Here is a 26,538-nt window from a genome sequence, read left to right as displayed (position 1 = left end):
CCAGCTGCATAAGTCACTCCAGCAGGCCGGTACAAATGACACGCAAGAATTCATTCCAGGTGCGCGTGTCAGCATGACTCCCGCGTCTCCAGGTCCGAAGCTCGCCTGGGAACGCCCCCTCCCCACCCCGTCGCTTGTTGTGTTGTCGTCACGTGGCCGGAGCGGGCCCTGACGTCAGGGGCGGGGGAGGGACTGCGCAGGAGCAGAAAAGGGGGCGGGGGACTCGGCTTGTTGTGTTGCTGCCCGAGAACCAGAGGCGGTCCTGCTGCGGCCACAGCTCTTCCAGCAGCCTGACAATGTCGTCTCATTTAGTAGAGCAGCCGCCGCCCCCGCACAACAACAACAACAACTGCGAGGAAGGTGAACAGCCTTTGCCCCCGCCAGCCGGCCTCAACAGTGAGTGGTGGGCGGGTGGGCTGGGTGAGGAGGATGGGGGAGGAGGAGCTGCTCCGGCCGCCGCCGCCGCCGCCGCCGCCGCCGCCGCCGCCAGCTCCGCGCGGGGGGCGGGAGGAGAAGGCAGCCCATTGGCCAAGGCTGAGGATGTGCGGCTGACTGACAGCTCCCGTCACCTGTCAGGAGGAGTTGCTCCTGTCTTTCTCTAGCCCTGTCTCCCCTCCCTCCATGGGGTCTTGGTCCGGGGTCGCTTGGGTTGGCAGTTGGGGAGGGCAGGTGGGTGGGAGGAGAAGGGGGGCGATCCGATCCCACCTGTGGTGGGCCCCTGAGCAGAGCCAATCGGGGCGCGGGGGGGCGGGCCTTGGGGCGCGGGGAGCAGGGTGGGCGGAGCGGGCGGCGGCGGAGGGGACGTGGGCAGGGATGGGGACGTGCAGCGGGGACGCCGGGGGATGGACGCGGGCGGCGGGCCGAGGGGAGGGGGCCGCCGGGGGACGCGCGGGAGGTCAGGTGTGCGGCGGGGCTCGGGCCTGGCCCGGCTGACCCCACCTCTCTGGGTCGGCCTTCCTTTAGGGCTCAGAATGTGAGCCCTCCAGTTCCCTTCCTTTGTTACCACACAGGCTGGTCAGGAAAATCATTTGGTAATTTAGTGGTTACTTGTTTCACATTGTGGGTGGGGGGGTGAGGAGGCTATGCTACTTTTTTTTGTTTGTTTTTGAGAGTTGGCTCAAGTGAGTTTTTTGGTTTTGTTTTTGAAACGATGGAGTTGTGTGTCCTGAAAACCTTTTGTGAACAGCCTCTTGAACCATCCAAGATTGCATAAATTGTGGAATCTGGGGCAATAAATGTTCAGGAACGGGATTAAAACCACACGAATACAGTCGGGCGCTTGGAAGTTAATGTGCAGCATTTGAGTTACGACCAGCTACAGTTGCTTATCATAACAATCTGGTGCTCAGATCTCTTGTCCTAAGGTTTTTCCCAGTTGTCTTGAAAAGCTCAGTCTTCTTGGAAAGGTTCTTGCCTAACCTTTCTGTAATTGATCTCATGAAAGAGGCAGTTGGGACAGTTAGCAAATGGCCAGATGAAATCGTCTAAAAATCATTTGGTTGCTTAAATGACATTCAAAGGCATTGCAATCTCTTTCATAAGAGGGACGTGTTCCAACATGGCCTAAAAATTATTTTAGGGAAAAGAGTTCCTGTCCCCTCCCACAAGATGGGGATAGAATTTGAGTATTTTAAGATATTTTCATTGCTTATTGCTGCTGTTCCATCTTTTGATGGATAAATTTTTCTTAAATGTTCAGTTTTTGAAACTCAAGTGTCTTCCGTTCTGGAATTTAAGATTTATATGTTATTTCCCACAGAAAGGATTAGTTTATGTATCTTTAAACGTTATCTGTTTCATGTATTAACGTGCACTTAAAACGCTACTTACCCGTTTTTAGCATACTCTTAGAAGCATGGAATTTTAGAATGGAAAGAGACTTTAGAGGTAACTGTCTCTGTTATTTACTGGTAAAGAGAGCAAGAGTAAGGTGTGTTGTCCAAGTTCACAGCAGGCTAGGACCTAGAGCTGAGATTTTTACTTTCAGATGATCTAGTGTTCCTTTCAGGACGCGTTAGTGGCCCAGAATCCCCTGGTTATGTGTGTTTCCTATTCTCTCAGTAAGCTGTTCTTCCTAATGTACAGAGGTGACCTGCCTATCTAGCTTTTTAGTGTACTGTTTCTTGATTGTACTCACCGTTTTCATGCAGTACTTAAAAGTTAGCTGTTTGGTTAGTATGCATACATGATTTCACAGGAAAAAAAGGAATTTTAGTTTCCTTTGCACACCATTTAACAAAAACAAGAACAAATGGGGTTGAGCTGTCTGTGATTGTTTATCTCTGTGTCTGATAGACCTATGAGGTATTTGATGTTTTTGGCCAATCAGTTGCTGCTACGTTTGTATTAGCTCTTAACCGAAGTGGAAGAACACACAGTCTGTGTGTGATTATCAAAATGTTGGCTTTGGGAAACCTGCTAGACAGAAAGTATTTTGAGTAGGGTGAGCTTTGAAAAGTTACTGAAAACCTTTTAGCTAGTGCCATATTTAATTTCTCCTCTCTTGCCTTTTATTCTTTTGTGTTTTCAGTTCATTATACAACGGTGGTTTAAACAAAACAAGAAGCCTTACTGATTCCTTCAAGTGATTTTTGGGCACTAGGCAAAACAACTTACTCAGACATCTGATACTACCCAAATTGCTGATAAGTTGAAGTTCTTTGTTGGGTAAAGTTGCACAACTATGAAACACAGGAGATGAACTCATTGTACAGATTATCTGTGGTTTGGGATTTTTCTTCAGTTCAGGGGTCGACAGTTTTAACAGCAAATTATTGAAATATTTGGAATAATGAAACTTTTTTTTTTTTTTTTTTTTTAGTTTACCATTGTAGGGGAACCGTTCATTTTCCTTACAAATCAGTGGATAAATATTTGAACTGCTGGCAAAGTTAAAATGACATTTTTCCAGTTTCCAGTCCTAGTTTTATTCTTAAGAAAACTAACAAGTTACTTAAGAATATTTGTATAGGACATTTATGCTATATAATTTGGTAGGTAATATAAGGAAAATCAAGGTAGCAGTAAAATTCTTGTTACTATTTAATGTAGGAAGTACAGCCTTTTTTTTTTTTTTTTCTTTTTTAAACATCTTCAACCATGATGTACTTGCTTCCCCAGTATGGTGAGAAGGCTTTTAAGGCTATGGCATGTGAAACTTCACTGCTTCATGATACTGTTTTGAATACATAAGTAACTGGTGTGTAAGTATCCACTTGTGCAAAATGACCTTTTTTTTTTTTTTTAGAAGAATGTTGGTGACTGTTCTTGGTCTGGATTCCAGCATCAAGTATTTGAAATAAAATAAAGACTTTGAGGAGAGAACATAAGACATAATGGAATGTGTTACACCTGGTTCGGATAAGAGTTATACATGGGACCTTGGAAAGTTGTGGAAAAAGATGAGAACTACTCTTCTTCCTTCTCTCCCTTCCTCTACCCCTCAGCTCTCCCACTCCCCTTCTTGCAAGAGGATTGAACTAGTGATTATAAAACTATAAAGAATATATACAGCATACAGTCATGAATATAATCACAATTACTGGACCAACCTTCACGATGTACTATATTACCAAATGTAGAAGTGTGATTCTCTTACCAATTCTGAATCTCTTAGCAATTCTCAAAGACTTAAACTAGAAAATATCTCCTGTATTGTGTATGTGTAGAGTCTGGCATAAGAGAATGCTTCTCGGTTTGTAAGTAGTCTTTTAATATAATGGAGGGAGCCTGCAGTTTTTAATTTTAAAGTTTGATTATCAGGAAGAGAATTCACTCAGATTTTTTTCCACTTTGTATTGCTTGGCCAGCACAATCCTCATATCTTGTCTTGTTTCCTTTCCAAGTAGAAGGGGACTTTGTGAGAATTGGTAGAGTTAGAACATCAAGAAATTCTGAGGCTGTAAATCAGGAATGAACTAGGTAATGAAAAGAATGTGCAGTCCATCTATTGAGAAAGACAAGTTTATTTTTTTTTCCATCTTAGTCAAAAGATGAAGCTTTTAATAATCTGTGTGCGTAACTTTTTCTGCAATAATGTTTATTTCCATAGATGATCTATCTGGAAGAGAACTTTTAAGGGAAATCTACCTTTTTAGGTGTCTTAATGCACATTGTCAAATTATCGTCTATTGAAGACCTGATTGTGCTAATGGTTAACCTTGACATTTAGATAATGGTTAAAGTATGGTATGTACTTATGATGAGATGCAAAGCAGTTGTTTAAAAGAATAACGTAAGGTAATATACATTGACATTGAAAGAGATCTATAAGTTGTTAGGTAAGAAATGCTTCTTACAGGGGCGCCTCGGTGGCTCATTCGGTTAAGCGGCTACCTTCGGCTCCAGTCATGATCTCAGGGTCCTGGGATCGAGCCCTGCATCAGGCTCTCTGCTCGGTGGGGAGTCTGCTTCTCCCTGTCCCTCTGCCCTTCCCCCTGCTCATGCTTGCAATCTCTTTCTCTCTCAAATAGATAGATAAAATCTTAAAAAAAAAAAAAAAACGCTTCTTACAGAAAAATATAGTACAATTCAATTTTTGTATAAGAACAAAAGCAAAAAACAGAACTGTATTTCATTGAAAAAGCTCTGGAAGTTGACATACAAACCTTTTAAAAGTGGTCTTTGGGAGTAGGAATGGGAGATTGGGAGGAAAGGTGTTTTTACTTTATGTGTGTTTATTTTCAAGAAACACATTTTTGCAATAAATTTTTTAAAAAGATAGAGTATAATTATAGTAGTGGATAGTACATAGCAGTTACCCTGTACTAGTGACCTTATTTTTCACCATGCTTTATTCATTTCAACCTTCTAACAACCCTGTGAGGTAGATACAATTATTATCCCCAGTTTATAGATGAGAAAACTGTTAAGGGGTTAAGTAACCTGTCTAGGGTGTAACAGATGAAAGTGGTAGAGTGGGAGTCTGCCTTCAGTCTGTGCTCTTAACCACCCTAGTAATATATGGCAGATAAATATTGTCTGCCTTAAGTAGAAATGACTTCAGTTATGCTAGATGTGAAGCCAGTCACCGAGATCGGTTTTACTGAGGTTTTCCAGCTATGTCTTCTCAAGTTCCTAGGTTATGATTGCTCATATATTTTTAATGCAGAAAGTAGAATTTAGATATTGGTTTGGAAGTCCTTTAAAAAAGTAAGGTCTGGAAAAGCTGATACTGTTACAGCCAGTTTTCTCTTTGATCAGCTACTTGAAGTGAACATTAACTGTATTTTAGGGTAGACTGGCTTCCACAAAGACCCATGGGAAAACCCTGGTTCCTTAGTTCTTCTATCAGAGCAGCTCAGGTCTTTTGTTTATTTTACACTTTGGGCTTCTGTACAAGAACTGATTCCATTGGCTTAAAATAAGTTTGACAGTCCTAGAAAACAGTTAAACTAGAAAAAAATTTATCATATACCTCTTTTTCTGTCTCTTTCCTGTTGAAATACTTTGCAGAACTCTAAATTTAGGGATGCTTTTGGCATACTTCTTATATACTCCAGAGGCACTCCAAGTATTTAATTAAATTACCTTTAGTGTTAAATCTGTCTTAGCTTTGCTCTTTGAACTTGTTAATACATTTTGAGTTCTGTCTAGTCTGTGTCCATTTTTGTGTGTAGAATGAGGTCATAGAGATGTCGTACAGCTGTGTTGTTTGGCCGTACGGTCCCAAAGATTGGGTGGTGGTTATAGGACTGTTGACACCCACTGGGACTGCCTTAGAGGGAAAGGAAAGAAAGGGTAACTTCGTTTTTATTTAGCAAACACTGTTCTAAGTACTGGACAAATAATAAGCTCTTTTAACTAGTGGATAGCTGAATATCTCCCACTTTCTGGGCACTTTACCTATGTCCTGTGTTTAATCCTCAGAGCAGCTCTGAGAGGTAGGGGTCTGTATTTTTATATCTCTGTTTTACAAATGAGAATACCTAAGCTCAGAAAGACAGGCAGAGAGTAGGTGGTGGAGTCAGATTTCCCGCCAGGTCTGCCTTTGAGCTTTTCCTTCATGTAAGGATGATGTTGAGTTCACTTTGGATTTAGAATAGTCCTCCCCTCCCTGAGAGTGCATTTTAAGGTTTGAGCCTCATTTGATGGTTTTTCTGATTTACTGATGGAAGACTGGCCACAGAACTCTAATGTTCTGTTGAGAGTTTGGAGGAACGGCCCTGTCAACCTGCTTGGTTATATTTTCTAAAACAAAATTTGTTATACAGAATGGAAATTAGGAAGAAAATTCACCCGTGTTTCCTTTTGTTGTGACGTTGGTCTGTTGGCTACTGTTACCAATTCTTCTTAAAATTAAAGCACCTTAATGTGTTCAGCAAACTCATTGAGCCAATAAATAAATATTTTCAAGGGCTGTCCAGATTACCAGGGCCACATCCCCTTTCCTGTGGCTCCACCCTCTTTGACTGTTGGCCTGAGAAAACCTCAGTGTCTCCTATACAGATGCAGTTTCTCCCCCAAAACCAACAAAGCTTAGTGAAACCCTAAGAAATAGGGAAGTCGTGGGAGAGAAGAAAGGACAAGTCCACAAGGTATGGTTAATGCATAGGGGAGAGGATAGAAAGGGGTGAGGCATAAAGGAAAGGAAGAAACTAATTTGTGGGGTAGAGAGAAAGCTTTTTTCGGATTTTTTTTTTAGTATTATCACCGGATTTAATTAAGAGCTAGATGCATTAATTTTATGCTGCACATTTGTACACAAATTGAAAATTTTATGATTGGATTTAAGTTTTCTAGGAGCTTCTAATTGTGCTAATTAGGACAGTTGTTAACTTACTTAGATGACTCTTAAGAAGTTTCTAAGCCATAGGTTTATTTTATCTGTGGGGAGGATACAACTAAATAGCTGAAGTAGTGGGAAAAAATACATATATATATTATGTTAAACATATATAATTAAAATGTTAAAGATAAGTAGTAATAAAGTAGCCATTTATTTTCTGAAAAGCAATCTCAAAGTTTTCAGTGAAGTGCTTATCATCTATAAACTAAGCTTTAACTAGAGAGAAAATTGGCTGAAAGACACATTTTCTAAGACACTAGTTGTAGAATTCCAGCTTCTTCTAAATTGGTTGATTGCGTGAGCTACTTCAGGAACAGGAACTATATATATTTTTAGACTTCTGTTGCTCCTTATTTATTTTCTTCAGAATACTCTTGCATTTGCTTTGAGGCAAGACCGAATTCTTATCAGAATTCACCACATTCGCATCTGTGTGCACATGACAGAGTTTGGTTCTGCTGTGGTTAACTTAAGCTATCTGACTTGTCCAACAGGTTCCTGGGTGGAGCTACCCATGAACAGCAGCAATGGCAATGATAATGGCAATGGGAAAAATGGGGGGCTAGAACATGTACCTTCCTCATCCTCTATCCACAATGGAGACATGGAGAAGATTCTTTTGGATGCACAACATGAATCAGGACAGAGTAGTTCAAGAGCCAGCTCTCACTGTGACAGGTAAGTGAGATCTATACAGATGAGTCCCAAGGTTAATTCCCATTAGAAAAAATAAATCTGCTTTCATTTTCTTTTACAAAATGTGACTCCTGATTTGTTGCAGCGTGTGTATTTAAATCAGATAGCTAATTGACAAATACTTGAGTGCCTGGTGTTCTTCCCTAGATTAAATCAATTAGCAATAATCGCACCTCGGATAAACCTCATTGGCTACGATACTGCCACTGCGCAAAGCTTCCCTAGATTAAATCAATTTCCTTATTCAGATTGTATCATTTTTTTGATGTTTATCAGTTTAAAAGTCAATGGCATAAATGTTTACTTGTAGTATTAAACTTTCTCCCTTTTTCCTTTGTGTCCTGTTTCACAGATCACATGCTGCCAGTTACGTACTGTCCCCCTTCTAGACTGTGAGGCTCCAAAAGGCAGGGGTCCTGTTTCATCTTCTTTGTACTCTTGACAGTCATGGTGCTGGTGCATAGGAGACACTCAGTAAACGTTTGGGTCCTAGAAACTGCAGGTTGATTGAAGTTATAGTAGTATTTGCATGGTTGGAAACAGCAACCAGGGTCTGCAAAGATAGTTAATTTGGAAGACCATTCTGTTTCTTCAGAGGAACTTTTATTTCAGACCTCATTTTTCTACATTGGCCTTGGGGAGAGTAATTCCACTGGTGAAGGGCTGCTTTTGGTGAAAGAGTAAGGATACAGTGGTACGTGTGAGTGGGCTGACGGTGAGTTGTTCATTTATTTTGCAGCACAAGCTTTGTTTTTGTCCGGAGGGCTGGGTGGTATACCTGATACTTCCTAGACTGGTGACAGCCATACTGTTAGCATTATGGGATACTGGGTGATCTTTTGGTTAATTAAGAATTAACTGACATTAGTCATGTAGAAAATGCAGATGCTCAAGGCAAAGACTAAGGAAACACTTAAAATGTATACTAAAAATAAAAGTGATAATCTCTAAGGGATGGCATTATGGATATTTTTCTTCTTCTGATTATTTTTGTACTTTGTAAAAATTGTGTATATAGCATATTTTATTTGTCAGAAAAAGTTTCAAAGGAGAAAGAGGAGTTCAGTCATATTTGAGGTTCCTGCATATCTTATAATCCACTGATGTTACCAAGGTAGCAGAGCCCGGTTTGCTGGCCCTGGCACACTGTGCGCCCCCACCGCCCCGTCTCATCTCTGCCTGTGTCCCTGTGCTTCTTAGGAGCCTGGTATGGCTGTGGTTATAAGCAGAAGCAGAGCAGATGGCTCTTTGCTGAGCAGCTTGCCATTGATTCCAGTTGCAACAGCATTCATCTGTCTTTCAGAATGAAGTTTATATCCTATTACATTTATATTATGGGACTTGTAATGGGTTTCTGAAGTTTTCTGCTTGTTCTGGACCCGTTTAGAAGTCTTTTACTATACATTCAAGTACATGGCCCTTGATCATTGGTATTGATGTGTCTCTTAACCTGTTGTTCACTTGCTGTTGTCACTGAGCAGAGAAAAAGTCATCTTACTTCACTTGTGGTTGTAGTTACACTTGTGATCGAATATGAATTTACCTTCCCGTGATCACGTTTAAGTTAGGTTTCTAAACACGTGAAGCAAGGCGTGGCATGTGCTTTTGAACACTTTTCCTATCCCTCAGCTTCTGTATCTTTAGGCTCTGGGTTCCTGGTCATCTTTCAGAGAAGGCCTGCAACTCTAGCTCAGTAATACTCTCCTGTGCCAACACACCTTAACATTTTAAAATGTCTTCAAAATTCCTGTCATTTGAGTTGCCATGCATCTCTATATTTGAAGTCATTGAGAAGTGTTTTTTGTAGGTGGAAACATTTTAGGACTGTTGGATATTTATCCCAGAGCTAATTTATATATACAGTGACCCTTGCACAACATGGGTCTGAACTACACAGCCATGTGGATTTCTTCACATAAATCCAGTATAGTACTGTAAATGTAGTTTCTCTTCCTTAGGAGTTTGTTTCACATTTTTTTCCTCTAGCCTGCTTTATTGTAAGAATACACTACATAAAACCTATAACATACAAGATACGTGTAAATTGACTATGTTATCTGTAAGGCTTCTTGTCAAAAGTGGTTTATTAGTAATTAAGTTTAGGGGGGAGTCAGAAGTTATACACAGATTTTTAACTGTGCAGGGTTAAACCCTGCATTGTTCAAGGGTAAACCATATTTTCAATTTAAAAATTATTCCAGAGATACATTTTTGTCACTGTAGTGGTTATTAGAAGATAATCCCTTTGTGTTTTACCCTATTGCAGGAGTTCTCAACCTACACACTAGATACACCCAGGGAGCTTTTAAAAATACCAGTGTACAGGCCACATCCCTAGAGGTTCATATTCTCTCGTCAGGGATGGGGTAGAGATGTGAGGATATTTTAAAAGCTCCCTGGCTAATTCTAATATGAGCCAGGATTGAAGCTCTAATGCATTCCATATTGTTAGAAGTAGTAAACCGTTTACCAGTGAAATGTTTAGTATTCTTCTAAGTGAGATTGGTGCAGTGATAGAGGGAAGAAGTAGAGCAGTGCTTCTGTAGGGTTCTTGCCTATGTCATTCTGCTGCCTTGACCTGCTCCTGGCTCTGTGAGGCTGACCCTTAACTTGATCTCTCTGGCTGTGAACGCAACAGTGTTATGTGAGCATAATGACAGTAAACTGAGGACAACAAGAGTGCCTCCTTCCACCTGGTGCCTGTGCTCCAGCCTGAGATTTCTAGTTCAAAAGCATCTCTATATGTTAACATTGTACACATGCTCATGGTAGCTTTAACAGATAACATCTACTCCTTTGAACAGGTTAAGCCTGGAGCGTTTTCATCCCTACTTCGGTTTAGATTTGGTGGGGTGGGGTGTGTAGTGGAAAATCTAGTGACCTGCTGTGGTTACACAAGGAATCATTGATAAAGTTAAGAATAGAACTTACCAGGTTGTTTTCATCTATCATATCAAGTATAGTTCGTGATCATGTGTTCTTGTCTAAAAGTTTATCTGTAAATTTTTGTCTCTGGGAATATATTTTGTACTTTTAATTGAAGGTTCTGTATTCATATATATGCTTATATAATTCACTCTGAAATATCTGAAAGCAAATATTTCTGAAATAAGTAGAATGGTGGTTCTGGTTCTGGTCTCCGTACTCCTTTACATTCCTAAAAATTACTAGGATCCCCAAAGATCTTTTGTTGATGGGGGTTATATATATTGATATTTAAGTATATCAGAAATTAAAAGAAATTTAAAAATATGTATTCATTCAACAGTAATAAACCCATTACATTTCAGTATGAGTAACTTTTTAAAATGAAAAATAACTTTTTCATAACCAAAAAAAATATTAGTAAGAACTAGTGGCATTGATTTACATTTTTGCAAATCTCTTTCTTATCTGGCTTAATAGAAAACAGCTGGATTCTTATTTGCTTTTGCATTTGGTTTGTAGTGATAAAACACATCATGTAGCCTTTGGAAAATTTCATAATACACAGACTAAGAATGATAGACATGACAGAATAAAAAAGGCAAATAAATCATAATAGTATCATGAAAACAATTTTAACCTTGAAGTCCCTTTGAAAGAGTGTTGGGGGAGGTGTTTGAGAAGACGTGACCACAGTTTGACCCTGGAGCTGGACTTGGGCAATTGGAGGCTCCTCATTCCTTCCCCTGTCCTTGGAATGTGTGTTCTGCTTGCCTTCATGGCTCCCAGAAGCTGCCTCAGGAATACAGCTTTGAGACCGAAATGTGGTGTTGAGACTGTTTGAATGGTATACGTGACTAAACCCAGTTAAGACCTCTGTATAAACTTTTAAGATGTGGCAGGTGGGTGCCATCTGCTCACCTTACTGTCACGCCAAGACAAGCCTCGTCTGTAAATTCCCTTGCTGTTTAATGCTGCCACCTACCACCCTGGAGTGGCCTGCCTCTTTCCCTCTCCTTGCCCTCCTGTGTGGGGACCGGTTTCAGATTACACCGGGGAAGCTCCTCAGGAGGCTGGGAACCAACTAGACTCTGAAAACTGCTTTCACGCTTTGAAAATCACTGGCGATGAATTATTAAATGATGAAAGAACTTTGAGAAAAAGAACCCGAAATTAAGTTTCTGAATTTTGAAGATCTTGTACCTTTATTGGAAAAAGAATAAAAAAGAGAAAACTTATCCTTGCAAAGGAATTCATCATCATCACAAAATTCCAGAACATTTTGGGAATAAGAGTGCTCAATTTCATTTGTTCTTTGGGGTCAAGATAATACTTTTTGATTTGCCGCTTTTTCAGAGCCGTACTACTGTAACTTAATTTTCTAATTTCCAGTGGAGGTTAATTTACTTGACAAAATGAGAATTAAAACTAATGGCTAAATTCTTTCTCTTCTAGCCCTTCCCCACAAGAAGATGGGCAGATTATGTTTGATGTGGAGATGCACACCAGCAGGGACCATAGCTCCCAGGTGTGTGCGTGTGCTTGTTTTTCTGATGTACGGTAAATAATTAGGAATGCGAACTCTGTGTTTTGCTAAAATGTATTAAAGAATAAGAAGACTTTAAAAAGTAGTTGGAAGCTGGTATAAGTTCTTCAGTTTCTGATTTTGGGAATTTACTTGGGGTGATAGAGCCCTCGTTATATGCCTTTGCAGCTGAGACTTTGGATCCCTCTCACCCTAACAGAATTGGAAAATTCTTGTCTGTAATGTATCATTCCAGTATTCCAGGCTAGTTTCTTGAGTTTATAAATAGAAAGCTGAGACAGATGTTTTATTTAAGGTCACAAAATGAATGAAAAGGAAAGTTGTAGAAGCAGGCGTGAAAACTTTTTCTGCATTTGACATCAAAGCAGTGACTTTTGAGACGAATTTCAACAGCTAGAGATAAAATTCATGTACATTTTGCAGGGTTCCTTAAACTAAAGAAGGTAAATGTAGTTCACTAGGAGTTGACATTGTCAGTAAAATAGATGGCTACAGTATTGAAAGCATACAACGATTAATATTCTGAAATTTACGATAAGTAAGTAATTGTTATTAACAATTTAAAATGGTCATAGCTGGCCCTTTACTGTATTGATGTGTCAACTCGCCTAAAAGTGCTAGAGTGCAAATTTGTGAGGACCAGAACCATTGTCTTTTTCTACCGTGTTCATGGGCTAGCAGAGTATTTGTGGAAGGAATGTTTAAATGCATTCAGACAGAAATTTGCTTTATGGGGTTCTCCCTGTATAATGTCCTGTTCCCCTTTTGCACTTGAAATATTGTGCATGATATGTTGGGTCCACCCAGTATTCTTTCTGTTTCAGAAGGCTGCACAGTTCCTCCCTGCTTCTTCCATATTCTGTTGGTGCTGTTCTCTAAAATCTACAGATCAGATATAAATTTATTTTATGAGCTTTATATTATAAAGAAGGCTCTCATGTACAGAGATGTTCTAACTGCAATTGTTGAATTGCTGGCTAATGTATGTCAGTTTTGCCATGTGCATAAGGTATAACTAATGAAGAAGAAAATATGTAGTTTCCAGGACAAAAGTGTACTAAGGAATCCCAAGGAAGAGAAATGAAATTAATTCTTTGCTCTAGTCTTTCCTGAGGAAGATGTCCTCAATTCATATTGACTATTTGAAAATCTAGATTAGCATTTTACAGAATGTGTTTCGAGGAACATTTGCTCAATGGGAAGCTCCATAAGATAGTTCTGAAGTCAAGTTAAATGGAAATAATACAGTCTCTGGTCTCTCCCCCCCTCCCCCCCGCCCCTAGTGGTCACAGCACATAGTAGCATATTAAAGGCTCTGACAATTCCTGCAGTAGAAGAATCTGTTTAAACCAAGTGTTTCCCAGGCTTATTTGATCTTAGACCTCCCTCCCCCTCCACACATACTTTTCCCTCCTAATAATTTATCTAACAACATAATAGAATACTCTGATAAGTGCTGTCTTGATTCATGGAGTGGCAGTGTACAATTAGCCTTAACTGATAATTTAAATGGAATTGTAGAGCTGACTGAGTTCATCCTAGAATTCCAGAGGAGTTTGTGAAATTCAGGAGAGAAAATGTAACATTTTTGGCTTCTGTGTCAGATTATGGTAGTATTGCTACTGTGGTCCCAATTCAGAAACTAGTACCTAAAGGAACATTAGTTACCATCAACATTGTTGGGTAAGCCACATTAACAATCAGAGCAGTCCATTTAAACATGGTTACATCTTTGGAAAAGCAGTTTTAAGTCCCTTAAGAAAAATATGTTCTTTTAGAGTAAGACTTTTAATGAGTAGGTTTGATTTATTTAAACTTTCAAAAAGCCTATTACATTGCTTTTTTTAAATTGCAGAAATGATCATTTAAAAATTAATAACTTTAGGTTTTAGGAGGGTGGATTTTTTTCATGAACGAGAAGTGAGCTTAGGGTTAACAAATAGAAGCATTTACCATGGGACTGTTATGGGACTTGCTCTTATCAAACATTTTTGTATGTGTCTTTATGAGGAATATAGAATGTTTTCAGCCTTTTCTAGGAGGAGGAAGGAAAGACACTAATATATATCAAAATATTCTAGGTGCTAAATTTATTTTTAAAAAAGATTTTTCCCACTTTCAATGTTCTCAGTCTAGTAAAAGAGGTGATATTAGCCCTGAGGACAAATGGGAGAAGTGGGGCTTTGTCTTCATTAGATTACTTATCTAAGATCACAAAGCCAGTGGGTGATAGAGCCAGGATTGAAACCAGGGCTGTCTGAGCCTGCAGCCCCTGTGCCTTCTACTAAAATAAGTCCATGCACGGGGTTGATTTCAGGAGAGCTCACAAGGTCATGAGGATGAACTAAGACGTGCCCGGTGAATTATGGTATGAGGAAGCCTAAGGTGTAATGCATTTAGGAAAAGGATCTTTCAGATTACACTTTTATGACCGTAGTCCTCAAGAGTCTGTATTATGGCAGCAAATAGACTGTGGAGGTCTCCTGAAGTCATTTTTGCAGTGTGTTTCTGGGACTGAAGGGGGCCAGCACAGTGTTGTGTATCACTATCACTGATGCAGACCGAAAATGTCCTCCCTTTCCCCTGATGTAAAAACTGGGGTTTATGGACCCCATTCTGTGCAGTTCAATAGCTGCACGTAGAGACTAGAGAACTTGACATGGGCCAGGGAGGGAAAATATAAGTGCTTTGAAGGGAAAGGACTTGCCCATGAGAAGAGGCTAAAATAATCAGAGAAGGTTTTTGATTGAGTTAAAAGCATGAACCTTATTTAATTAGATTAAGTACATTTTTACCATATTAAGTGCATGTTTCCAAGGGTTGGAAGGTAATTTAAAACCTGAAACTGGCAAATTTAAGATTAATAAAGGGAAGCACACAGCAGTAGTAAATGAGGATAGCATAGGATTCTTGGTTCTTAAGGTAAGCATTATAAACTGATTTGGGGAATTTGTTTTTACTAGTAGTCCAAAGATAACTTTGCTTCACTCAACTGAGAGAAAATGACATCATCTTAAAGTAAATTAAGCCATACAATCTTACTACATTTTCATTCTCTTTGAAAGTAGGAAATATTAACCTTGTTCACAAATTTAAACCTCAGTCTTTGAGGAGTTTTAAGGAGAGACACATGAGACCAGAGTTGGAAACTAAGGAGAAGTGACATGCAGTGTGTTGAATATTGTCAGATATTGTGTGTACACAAACTGATCTATAAGTAAATTGTAACAACTTATTGTTTTTGATTTAAGATATTTTCAGATTTATTCCACAAAGAGCCAACTCATGATTCTGAGTAATCTCAATACCCAATGGAAAAAGCTTAATCCTAAAGGCTACATTGTGTCATTCAGTGGAATTTGCCAAGTCCAGCAGAACTAAATAAGAATGATACTACCAGAGTAGCAAAAATGCACAGGGATTTTACTTTCTAGTTTGTTAGTCTCTAGAGATAGGGTAGCCCCTTTCACTCTCTGAATTACCTTCCTGGAGCACTTAGTTCATAGAGAACTAGTCTGTCAAAAAGAATCACGTGATATATATCAAGCTCTGCATTTCATAGCTATCTACCAAAAAGAATGAAAGCTTTGGTCAAAGAGTGAATCCTGTTCAAACAAAGTAACAAATCAAAATAGTTCTTTGCCTTGAGACCCTTGGGTTTGAGGTCCTATCATCACATTCCTTAAAGCCGAGTGAATATTGCTGTCATTTTTAGGACTATCTCATTCCTGTGGGTTCTCGTTGAAAGAGAAGCTATTGGGAATTTTGCTTGTTCTCGGCCTGAAACTGTAGGTTATCATTAGTAAGAAAAAGGACTTCGTTTCATTTACCTGATGCAAAAAATGTCAAATTCTAAGTCAGTATAAAATAAATGATTCCAAAAAACTTTTGGCTTAAGTAGTTTTGAATAAACCTTGGGAAATGTTTAGATAGTGATTTGTCAAAAAAGATGGAATCTCCTTCCAGGAAGTAAAACCTAATGCTTAGGAGTTGGGGACTTGAGAGACAGTTTACCCAGTTTAAATACTGGCCCTGTCTCTTACTACTTACAGAACCTCAGGCACTTACTGAATTTATGTCTTCATTTCCTCATCTGTAAAATGGAATATTGATAATTCCTGTTTTTATGGGGTTGTTGCCAGGTAAAAATGATTAATGTATGTAACGTGCTTAGAATGATGCTTGTCTCTTGATAAATGATTAATAAATATTATTATTTATTTCCTCATCACATCTCCCACTTGTTTTCTCATCACTTTATATTGGTTAGCATATATGTTTGGAGATTTTTTTTATTTTTAATAATGAAAAATTTTAAGTGTGAACAGAGAAGTAAAGAGAATGTTGCAGTGGGCCTCGGTATAAGTATCACCCAGATGCAACAGTTCTTAATCCTCTCCACATTTTAGTGAGCCTTACAGCCTGAAGTGCACTTTTTTCAGGTTCACATCCTACGCTTAGATAGAACAACAGTAAGGCCCGCTCAAGTTCTTTTTAAGATATTAAATGCCCTGATCTCAGATCATTAGGTCAGCCTTTTTAGAAACCTGGCATGTTTCTTACATAAAAATTGCTGATGCACACAACCTTAGAGTTTTCATGTATTTTCTGTCTAGATTTGTCTTTTGTAGTAGGAACAATTGGGCTTCCTTTTTTTCTTTTTTAAAGTTGTAATTCTTCTTCACAGTCAGAAGAAGAAGTTCCAGAAGGAGAGAAAGAAGTTGATGCTTCGAAGAAAAGCGTCGACTGGGTGTCCGACTGGTCCAGTAGACCTGAAAACATTCCACCTAAGTAAGTCCTTGCACGTGTCTTCTCAGGGGACATGGCAGACGCCGCTCCCGCTCCCCGGCAGCGGACCTGCTCGCTCCCAGGATGTTCTCAGCAAGTGAGTTTCTGACCACTGCCCCTGCCTTTCTTCCCTCAGGGAGTTCCACTTCAGACACCCCAAACGCTCCGTCTCTTTAAGCATGAGGAAAAGTGGGGCCATGAAGAAAGGGGGTATTTTCTCCGCAGAATTCCTTAAGGTGTTCATTCCGTCTCTCTTCCTCTCTCATGTTTTGGCTTTGGGCCTAGGGTAAGTACTGGTGGACTCCTAACGGGTTTTTCCTTCATTTCCTCCCCTGTTGTATTTACAGACGTAACAAATAGGCATGAAACAGTTTGTATTTGTTTTGCTTTTAATGTTTCAGTGTAAATAGGGAGAGCTTAAAAGAACTATTGAAGCTGATACACTATTGGTACACTGGCAGGCATTTTTAGTAGTGGAGTTTTATTTTTCTTATTTGCAAATAAGTTGTTCATGTTAATCCTCTCAATGGTCATCTTTAAGTGGGCTCTTCTATGCTTAATTTTTCCTTTTGCGTTTTGTTCTTATTTATGAATTACTCAAGATTAGCTAAGTTTTATTTTTATTTATTTATTTTTAATTTAAGTTCAATTTCGTTAGCAGACAGTGTATTATTAGTTTCAGGGATAGAATTTAGTGATTCATCAAGATTAGCTAAGTTTTAAAGTAAACTAACCTGTAAGTATTTAAATTTGGGGTTGATTTGAACATTTTTTTTTTTTCCCCAGATGGGAAAATACACCATTTTATTGAATAGGCCTTGAGTGAAACTGATAGGTTGGTTCAGGATCCTGTTTTTTTTCTTTGTAGCATTTTCATTTATTCTTCTAAAGTTGGCCTTACATTTACCCAAAACTGATGAATTTTTCAGGAATGTCTTTTAAATTCTTTTTTTTTTTTTTGTCTTGATGGAGCAGTTGAGGAAATCCATTTTTGAAAGATTTTAAGAGTTATAAACACTAGTTATTTTTTTTAAGACCTGTTATTCTCTTTAAGCATGTGCGAAGAATCATTTTCTCTATATAATATACGAAAGCTATGTGACCCTTATCTCCCCTATAAGGAGTTCAGCATATGGGTAAGGAATTTACTTATAGTCATAAACATGGAACCATACACATGACTTTTCCATAGACTTCTTTTGTCTTCCTGGGTGCTTGATCTGTTTTTGTGATGGTGAAGGCTGCGATCACAAACAACAGAATGGATGGAAGGGGTTTGTGGAGGAAGGGAGTGTGTGGGTGTTGAATGGGGTTGGTGTGAGGGCAGGCAGGAGAGGAATTTAAATTCCCCTTCAGTAATGACTGCACAGTAGTTCATTTGCCCTCAAGGACTTGGTTTTTATACCTTCTGATAGCCCTTCCTTTCATGAGTCTTCAGATTGTCTCGCTTGCTGGTGTAAGTGTAACTACTGTTATAGATGTGTGTGGGGAAAAAAGGATTTGAGAAAGTTGGTTTTATTACACTGTGGGGTGGGACTAGCTTCCTGTTTTCCTTAACTGCCCTTCTGCTTATGTTGTTTAATGGTAAAATACTTGCTTGGCACGGAAAAGTAATGTTAGGCCTTAATCCTGAAGCGTTAAGAGCCCACTGTAAAGCCCTGGCAGCTTTGTAATTTGGCGTGTTACTGTATTTTGTATGTGAAGTATCAGTAGAACTTTCTGCCTACTATAAGGGAACATGTCAAGGGAAGTTGGCTGTGCTTTGTTCTTTGGAGGGATCTGTTCTCTCTGGTTTTACTTCGTGTGATCACTGCCCCCGTGCTGTCCAGTCCTGCCTAATGAGTAAACATAATTACATAAAACCAGTTTGGCTGGCTGGTGACGAGTTTTAAGTAAGTCAGCAGTGATTTCAGTGTGTTAGGGAGCTGTGCACTTAACACCTTTAGAGACTTCTGCACCATGGAGTTGTTCGGTGCAGTTCGGCCTGTGGCCAGCAGGCATGCCGCCGTCTACACCGATGAGACATGATGTACTCTGTTTCCTTTCAGCATCTATATCGGAAAGCGACTGAGCACGCCTTCTGCCAGCACCTACTGAAGGGAAGAACAGCCCTGGAGAAGTGGAAAAGCGTGTGACCTGTGAAGTGGTGTATTGTCACAGTAGTTTATTTGAACTTGAGACCATTGTAAGCATGACCCAGCCTACCACCCTGTTTTTACATATCCAAGTTCCAGTAACTCTCAAACCCAGTATTTTATTCAAACTCTGTTGAGGCATTTTACTAACCTCATTCCCTTTTTGGCCCGTAAGACACTTTAGAATTTCCTAACAGAGTTTACTGTTATTTAGAAATTTGCAAGGGCTTCTTTTCCGCAAATGCCACCAGCAGATTATAATTTTGTCAACAATGCTATCATCTCCTTTTAGTGCCACCAGACTTAGACCTGCATCATTCATGGTATAAATTTTACTCTTGCAAGATAACTACCATCTCTCTCTTCAAATGAGATCAGGTTAGCAAATGATAGAACAGCTTTGTTGTTTTGTTTTGTTTTGTTTTTTTCAAGGCAAAGCAAACTTCCCTGAGCTTGAATTTATAGTTATTTAAAAAGAGAACAAGCAAAAAAAAAAAAAAAAACAAGACACAAGAAAAAAAATATCCTGGGCAATAAAAAATTATTTTAAACAAGCTTTGGAGCCACGTTTTGTCTAAGCAGCCTCCTAATGGCGCCTTTTAATTTATAGGAGGCCAGCTACGTAAGTGATGGGTATGAAGTAGAATAAGAACTAAACTACATCAGCAGATTTTAATACTAGTGTGTTGTAATGCTGTCTTTTCTATGGTGTAGAATCTTTATTTCTCCTAAGGAATGTCTCAGGCCTAGAAATATATGAAATTGCTTTGGGGATTTGTGTGTGTTTGGTATTTTTATGTTTATTATCTTTAGCTGCATGTGAATTTTTCATGACTTTAAGTTTTTTTTGTTTTTTTTTTGTTTTTAATTCTTTTCTAAGAAGGGGCTTTGGAATGAGTTCCAATTTGTGGTATAAATACAGGCTTCTTGTTTTAGGAAGCGCCCCTTATACTCTGAAGCCTTTAAACTCTGAAGATAATTATTTCAGAGTGATTCCAAGCACTTGTGCAACTTTGAAAACCAGACTTGGGTTGTGGGAACAGTTGACAAGGTTCTGAAAAGATGCCATTTTTTTTCTTTGGATCTCTCCCTTTTTAATGTTTACCTGCACAAGCCTCCCAAGGTGGTGCCTGAGACTGTGCGGGCACCGGTCATGTTCTCCCGGGGCCATCTTTTCAGTCGTGCTCAACTCCTGCAGTTCCAGAGCGCTCAGCAGCTTCCTTCAGTGACAGACTGTTTCTGTTTTGTTTGTTCGTTTCTAAAATGTGAAGCTTTAGGACCAAACTGTTAGAAAGCAGCAAGATTACCAGTTACTCCAAGTAGATTTATTGGATTTTGGAACACCTAGCGTGACTCTGAAAGGGGATACTATTATATGTTTTATATATAAATAATTACTGTTTATGATATAGACATTACTATTGACTATTTAGAGAACTTCTCATTGTTAATTTTAAAACTGGCCATCTATTCATTAAATAAAGTGTATCAGGTTTGCCTTGGATAAGAACACTGGCAACCAGATTTGCCAGTTTGCAGAAACTAACTCTCTTGTCTTTCACATCAAGTTTTGTAAAATGGACGTGTTATAATGGAAAGTAACCTACAGATTAAACAAACAAAGTTAATTTCTGACTATCTTTTTTTCAGGAATATAGCTGATTATCTTTAAGAAAGATGATACATCCAAAATAGTTTTCTGAATTATTTTATGTTTTCTTTCTAGCACTTGATGCCTAAATAATTTTGGATATCTTTATGTTATACCTTGTTTCTATCTTATTCTCAAACCTGAGAACACTTGATTTGCCTTCTGTAACCTATTTATTTCAAGTGTTCGTATTTGGATTTCTTTTGGAAAGAAAGTGAATCTGACGGCCCGCTGATTTTGAAAAGCCTGAGTAAAATTGGAAAGGCTGATAAAGTCGAAAGCACTAAACTGTTAAACTGCTACAATATGCAACTCACATTACAATTGATATCCTGGGAGGGGAAAGTAAAATCAACCTTAAAATAAGAGCAACTTTTTTACAGGTAACACATTGCCCTCTTTTGAAACTCAGTAGCAATTCTGTCAGTAGTGTGGTTGAACTTGGGTATATTTATGATTTTTTTCAACATTGGAAATAAATTTAGTTCTGTCCTTTTTCTTAAAATATCTGTGAAATTTTGGACTATTACCTAAAACATGAATACATGATCACAGTAAAACTTCTCCTAAGATGAAATCATGCAGTATTTATGGATAGCCCTAACATATGGAATACATGTTTATGCTCCTACCCAGATTTGTGTTGAACAGAAACAGATTGCATGATTGGAAAGGAGACTTCGACAATTAACAGTTGACATTTTAAGATTAATGTTTAAAAAGCTTTATACCTGTTTACAATTTGGGGATGAAAAGGCAGGCTTCATTTTTCTTGATCGATGAAAACTGGCTAAAAATACTTGTAAATAGAATCATGAGCAAAACTGCACAAACTTGCACATTGAAAAGTGCAACAAGTTACTTTGCAGTAAAAATATTTACTACTCTAAAAAGTGAAAATTGAAGACTTAGCCAGTCGGATGAATTTTTAAGTGAACCAGTTGTTGAAATTATTGGAATTAACTGAGCCAAAGTGATTATGCATTCTTCATCTATTTAGTTAGCACTTTGTATCATTATATACAGTTTACAAGACATGTATAACTTGTAGCTATAAACATTTTGTGCCATTAAAGCTCTCACAAAACTTCTTCTGTCAGCATATCATTTTATGTCATGTGCGTGGCGTGGGAGTTTAGAGATGAGGCCTCACCTGGCTACACAGAAGTTTTCCATCACTAAGTTCCTCCAGTACTCCAGGGCCTAACAGTGTGCCAAGTGCATGGGAACGAATACTATTCCTGACCTCCTGAGTTCCCTCGCGGGGAGACCGTCACCACAAAATATTATTGATCGGAGAAGTGTGTATGAAGTATGATGGGGCCAGAGCATTCAGAACTTCTCTTCTGCTAGATGGCATCAGGGTATTTTTTACAGAAGAGTTGATGTATTGAGTATGTGTTCAACAAGCGCAAAAGGGAATCACAAGTGTGGCTGTAAAGGAGTGGCAGAAACTGACATGTGAAAAATATATTCTGGGAAGAACTGGAAGGTCATTGTGGCTGGAAAACAAGATGGGTAGAGAGGAAATTGAAAGTAGAGTTTAGTGTTGAACCAAGTTGAGATTTATATGCTCTTCTGGGAGTTAAACTTATTTATACAGTTAGTGGGATGCCTTTGAGGGGTTACATGCAGGGAAGTGACTGAAGACTGAAGGGGATGGTCCTGAAAGAGTGAGGAGAAAGAAGAGTACCAGAGGCAAGAAGATCAGCTGATTCTCTAGGGAAGGGCCTGCCCACAGGATAACCCTGGGGCTGGGACAGGTGGGCCAGGGTGGATAGGAGGATCTGAGGGAAAACCAAAGTCAGTGGTGAGAAGATGATTTAGAGAGGAAGAGGCATGTGTGTCCTGCCCCCACTTGCTTTTTTTTTTTTTTTCGCCCTGAGTTTCTGTTGATGCCATTAACTGAGAAAGGAAGGACAGGAGGAGAAATGGAGTGGTGGGGGCAAAACAGGTGACTTCAAGTTTGAATACACTGAACCTGGTTGGAACCTAACACGTAGACACTTCCTATAGAGCACTTGAACTCAGGAGAAAAGTCTGGAATGGAAATGAAATACAAGGAGACATGCATGTGTATTACATACTGTTTGAAGATTTGACCAGGAGGAAAGGAGAAAGCAGTGAAGTCCAACATTTGAAGATGGAGCAGAGGAGAAGCTCAAAAAGGTGAGTGATGTAAATAGTATGGTAAGAGAAGCACCCCCTAAAAGGGGAGGAGGTGGCCGACCCCGTCAGACTTGGTGGTTAAGGAGGTGAATTGAAGAGAACCTTTTGATTTTGGTAGTTGAATCACCACTGATCCTTGCAAGAGCATTTTCTGTAGGAGCTAAAGAGGGGTCCCAGGTAAGATTTGTACTGGGTCAGTGAAAGACTAGCAAGTAAGAAAGTGCTGTTTTTTTCTCAGTTAATCTGGAGATGAAGAAAAGGAAGGGGAGGTTTCTCAGAGAAGACAGGGTGGTAGGATTGTTTACTTAAGTCGGATATAGGGATAGGAGTAGGTCTAAAAGAGCACAAAGGGAAATGTTAAAGACACAAGGGAGCAGAAAAATACTAGACTAAGACCCTGAAAGGAGTAGGAGGGATATGTTACGGCCTCAGAGGGGAGATTGACCTTGGAAAGGGGGAGAAGGACTTTTGGAGCCATTACACAAACCTAAACATTCATGAGAGGAAGTGGAGAGGTAGGCGAGCAAGGGTCAAGAGAGGTCTGTTAGCGAAGGAGTGAGAAGTTGAGGAAATCCAAGTCTGATCGATTGTTCTCTCCATAAAGACTAGGTCTTTGAAGACAAAGATGGTGTAGATGTGGAAGGAAGATGGGAGTGTTCTCCAATATCTCCCAATCTGAAAGGAGACTGGAACTAGAGCTAAGATTCTTGAAGCCTTATAATTGCTCCTGCCAGTATAACCAAAAGCATCAGTCCAGTTGATCCAGACTGGGCCCCCACTTTTCAGCCTAGTTGACTTGATACTTTGGAGCTTCAGCTGCCTTAGATTGGACTAAATAATGTCTTGGGGCCTTTTAATTCTGTCATTGCTATTAGTAAATTACAGTTCAGTCTAAAAAGCAGGATTGAGAATGGCTAAATTAGGTATAGACATGGAATCCTAGAAATAATACTTTATATCGGGTAGTGGAACAAAAATGTGTTTGTTTATTCTAAGTGCCTCCTTTATGCCTCTTAGTAAACAGACCAAGATAACTAGAATTCAGAGTAAAAGCTATAAATTCTAGGTTTAGGTGAGCTAACATTCCAAATCACAAATGATTAATCTTCAATAAACTAGTAGGCCCCATTCATGACATTTTAACTTTTATGTGTTAGCCCTGGGATGATTTATTGTACCTCTTCTCCATGACGGGTAGAAGTTCAAAGTATTAACCACTTTTGTAGACTAATTATAAAATTTAGTGAAGTCTTTGTTTAGAATGTGGAGAACAGTTTGTAAAGAAGACCATGTCCTCTGCTTCATTTATTATTATTTCTTATTTTGGAATGGTAGAAATACAAATACAAAGGTCACAAAATTAGCCAGTTTATGAATTCAAATCAAGGGGAAAAGTTTTGACAAAGGTTTTTTTTTTCTGCAGCTGAGAAGACAGCTCATCAGAAGTTAATAGACAATACCAAGTTTTATAAATAACTGAAAAGAATTTGGGTGTGTGTCAAGGGGTTTTGAGTAAGTGCTAATGGGTGGTTAAGCTGCTGATCAGTTCTTAGACTTTGAAATGCAAATTTGAAGTTTGCTTAAGTGGTATGGGGTTGGAAACTTGGGGTGAGGGAAGGAGTACAAATGATATTAAAATTATTTGGTTACCACCTAGTAAAGATACACCTACGTCCTCTACAGTTTGTATCATGTTTTGAAATGCTCATGAAACAAAAAAAGCTATTATTTCCCCAACCTCAGTGAATTTTACCTGCACTCCACATCAACAATGTCCTGTCTTCCACTCCCACTCCCAGCATGAATACGGAAAAATTGTGGCTACATTTAATAAAGAAACAAATGGCGTTTTTTGTTTTTGTTTTTTTTAAGCGCTTCCAAAGTGATTCAGACGCACAGCCAGGGATGTGTGTCACTGACCCACAGGTGGATGCGAGTGATGCCCACAGCTATAATCAAGCCAGGTGTGTGCTGGGCTCCAGCTCCTTCTGTCCCACTACCTGTTAGATACGGCCATTTCAAACTTAGCACCTCCTGAACTTGTCTTCCCCATTTCCCTTCCTCTTTCCTTCCATGTACCCGTCTTCTTGTGTCGTTTGTGAAGAGCATATCCCCTCAGTTGCCCAAACCAGAAACTTGCCAGTCTTCCACCCACACATCTAGTCACCATGCCTGTTAACTGCTTCAAAATCTCTCTGCTGCAGCTGCTGCTTCCCCCTTCCGCTGCCTTCATCTGGGCCCCCGCCCTCAGCCTTTCTTGGTCACTGCATGAGCTTCCCAGCCAGTCCCTGTGGCTCCGTACTTGCAAGCAGCCACAGTAACTGTTCCAAATTCAAATCAAGGAGCGCCTGGGAGGCACAGATGGTTGAGCGTCTGACTTTCGGTTTTGGCTCAGGGCATAATCTCAGGGTTGTGGGATCGAGCCCCCAGGTCCAGAGTCTGCACTCATCAGGGAGTCTGCTTGGGATTCTCTCTCCCACTTCTTGCCCCTTCCACTTGTGTGGGAAGTAAAGTAAAATTAAAATCTGATCATATCACTGTCACTTGAAACCATTAAATGCTTTCCCATTGTCCTGAGGATAAAGTTCCTAAAGTTTGCTGCCAGGCCCTTCCTCTTTAGGCCCTGCTCATCTCCAGCCTTACCCCCTCACAATTGCCCGCCACCACCTCCCCAAATTGTGAACATACCTTCGTGCTCTGCTAGCCTGTCACCTTTTTATGTGCTCTTTCCTCCGTGGGGGATCTCCCTTCCCCCACCCCTCATCCTCCCATTTTTCATGGCTCAGCTCACAGTTCACTTCCTCTGGGAAGCCCTCTTGAAAACGATCACACACACACACACCCACACCAAGCTGGGTTAGGTGCCTCTCCAGTAATCCCCCAGAACATCTGGCATTTACCCCCATTTGCCCTTAATTATGATTCTTTTCCACTTGTCTGTTTACCCGGTAGGCTGCGAGGTTCTCTAGGCAAGCGCCATAGCTTGTTTGTTTCCCACCATCCCAGAACTGACCCAATGCTTGTCATATGACACACGCTAAAAATACTGAAAATGACTGAATTTTATTTTTGACACCAAAAAAAAAAAAAAAGACAAAACCATGAAAAACCAACTCAGTTGTGGGCTAGTTTTATTTAATTTACCTGAAGTGGAATAGCAAGATAGAATATTTTGAAATAACCCAGGAATCAGGGAGGACTGAACTCTTAAGAAAAGTTGCATACCATGGCACCAGATTTTTGAAGTTTTATTTTTGAGACAGAAGAGGAAAATGTTTAAGAAACACTTAAGGAGGGGCACCTGGGTGGCTCAGTTGTTAAACGTCTGCCTTCGGCTCAGGTCATGATCCGCTCTGGGATCGAGTCCCACATCGGGCTCCCTGCTCCGCAGGAAGCCTGCTTCTCCCTCTCCCATTCCCTCTGCTTGTGTTCCCTCTCTCTCTCTGCCTCTCTCTGTCAAATAAATAAAATCTTAAAAAAAAAAAAATTAAACGCTTAAGGAAAAGAATAGAGCTTGCAGACACCTGAAATCTCCCTAAGTAACAAGTCAAATTGATTGATTACTTAAGATTCTGGCTAAACCCAGAATCTTCTCTTCCCCTTAGCTGAGTGGGTGCCCTGTGAGTTTTGTATTAGAATCATCACATGCAAAAGCAGCTCTGTGTGGCCCTTTGTTTTAATAATGGGATTAGGGGGTACTGCAGGGTTGGCTAGCATGACATTAAACATGGGACTGATTCATTTTCACCACGCAACCTTGTTTATGGGGTGGGATTGAATTAGATGTCTTGCAATGAGATGACTGCATGTGGGAGGTGTCTGGACTAAAATTCAGCCTACA

General features: G+C 39.6%; 1 protein-coding gene and 1 pseudogene across 2 annotated transcripts; one reads left to right on the top strand and one right to left on the bottom strand.

Annotated features, from left to right (window-relative positions):
* The first annotated feature begins 205 nt into the window (after positions 1 to 205).
* Positions 206 to 21,618, top strand: BNIP3L (BCL2 interacting protein 3 like). Of its 2 annotated transcripts, none has more exons than XM_035726128.1 (6): positions 206 to 396; positions 7,282 to 7,465; positions 11,864 to 11,936; positions 16,642 to 16,745; positions 16,879 to 17,028; positions 18,791 to 21,618. In XM_035726128.1, the coding sequence occupies exons 1-6, from the start codon at positions 297 to 299 to the stop codon at positions 18,837 to 18,839; spliced, it is 660 nt and encodes a 219-aa protein (XP_035582021.1). In that variant the 5' UTR covers positions 206 to 296; the 3' UTR covers positions 18,840 to 21,618. The 2 variants fall into 2 exon arrangements, with proteins under 2 accessions (XP_035582021.1, XP_035582022.1); XM_035726129.1 differs by having other exon boundaries at positions 210 to 360.
* On the bottom strand, positions 7,510 to 7,701 carry LOC113926008 (annotated as a pseudogene).
* Positions 21,619 to 26,538: the final 4,920 nt, after the last annotated feature.

The sequence above is a fragment of the Zalophus californianus genome, chromosome 2 (assembly GCF_009762305.2).
Source record: "Zalophus californianus isolate mZalCal1 chromosome 2, mZalCal1.pri.v2, whole genome shotgun sequence".
NCBI lineage: Eukaryota > Metazoa > Chordata > Mammalia > Carnivora > Otariidae > Zalophus > Zalophus californianus.
This window is presented reverse-complemented; position numbering and strand designations above follow the sequence as displayed.

What these genes read in the sequence shown, in the direction of transcription:
- BNIP3L (XM_035726128.1), top strand. Translation starts at nt 297, where the DNA reads ATGTCGTCTCATTTAGTAGAGCAGCCGCCGCCCCCGCACAACAACAAC. An exon ending in GCAGGGACCATAGCTCCCAG is followed by an intron (nt 11,937 to 16,641) that starts GTGTGTGCGTGT and finishes TCTTCTTCACAG; the next exon opens with TCAGAAGAAGAAGTTCCAGA. An exon ending in CCTGAAAACATTCCACCTAA is followed by an intron (nt 16,746 to 16,878) that starts GTAAGTCCTTGC and finishes TTCTTCCCTCAG; the next exon opens with GGAGTTCCACTTCAGACACC.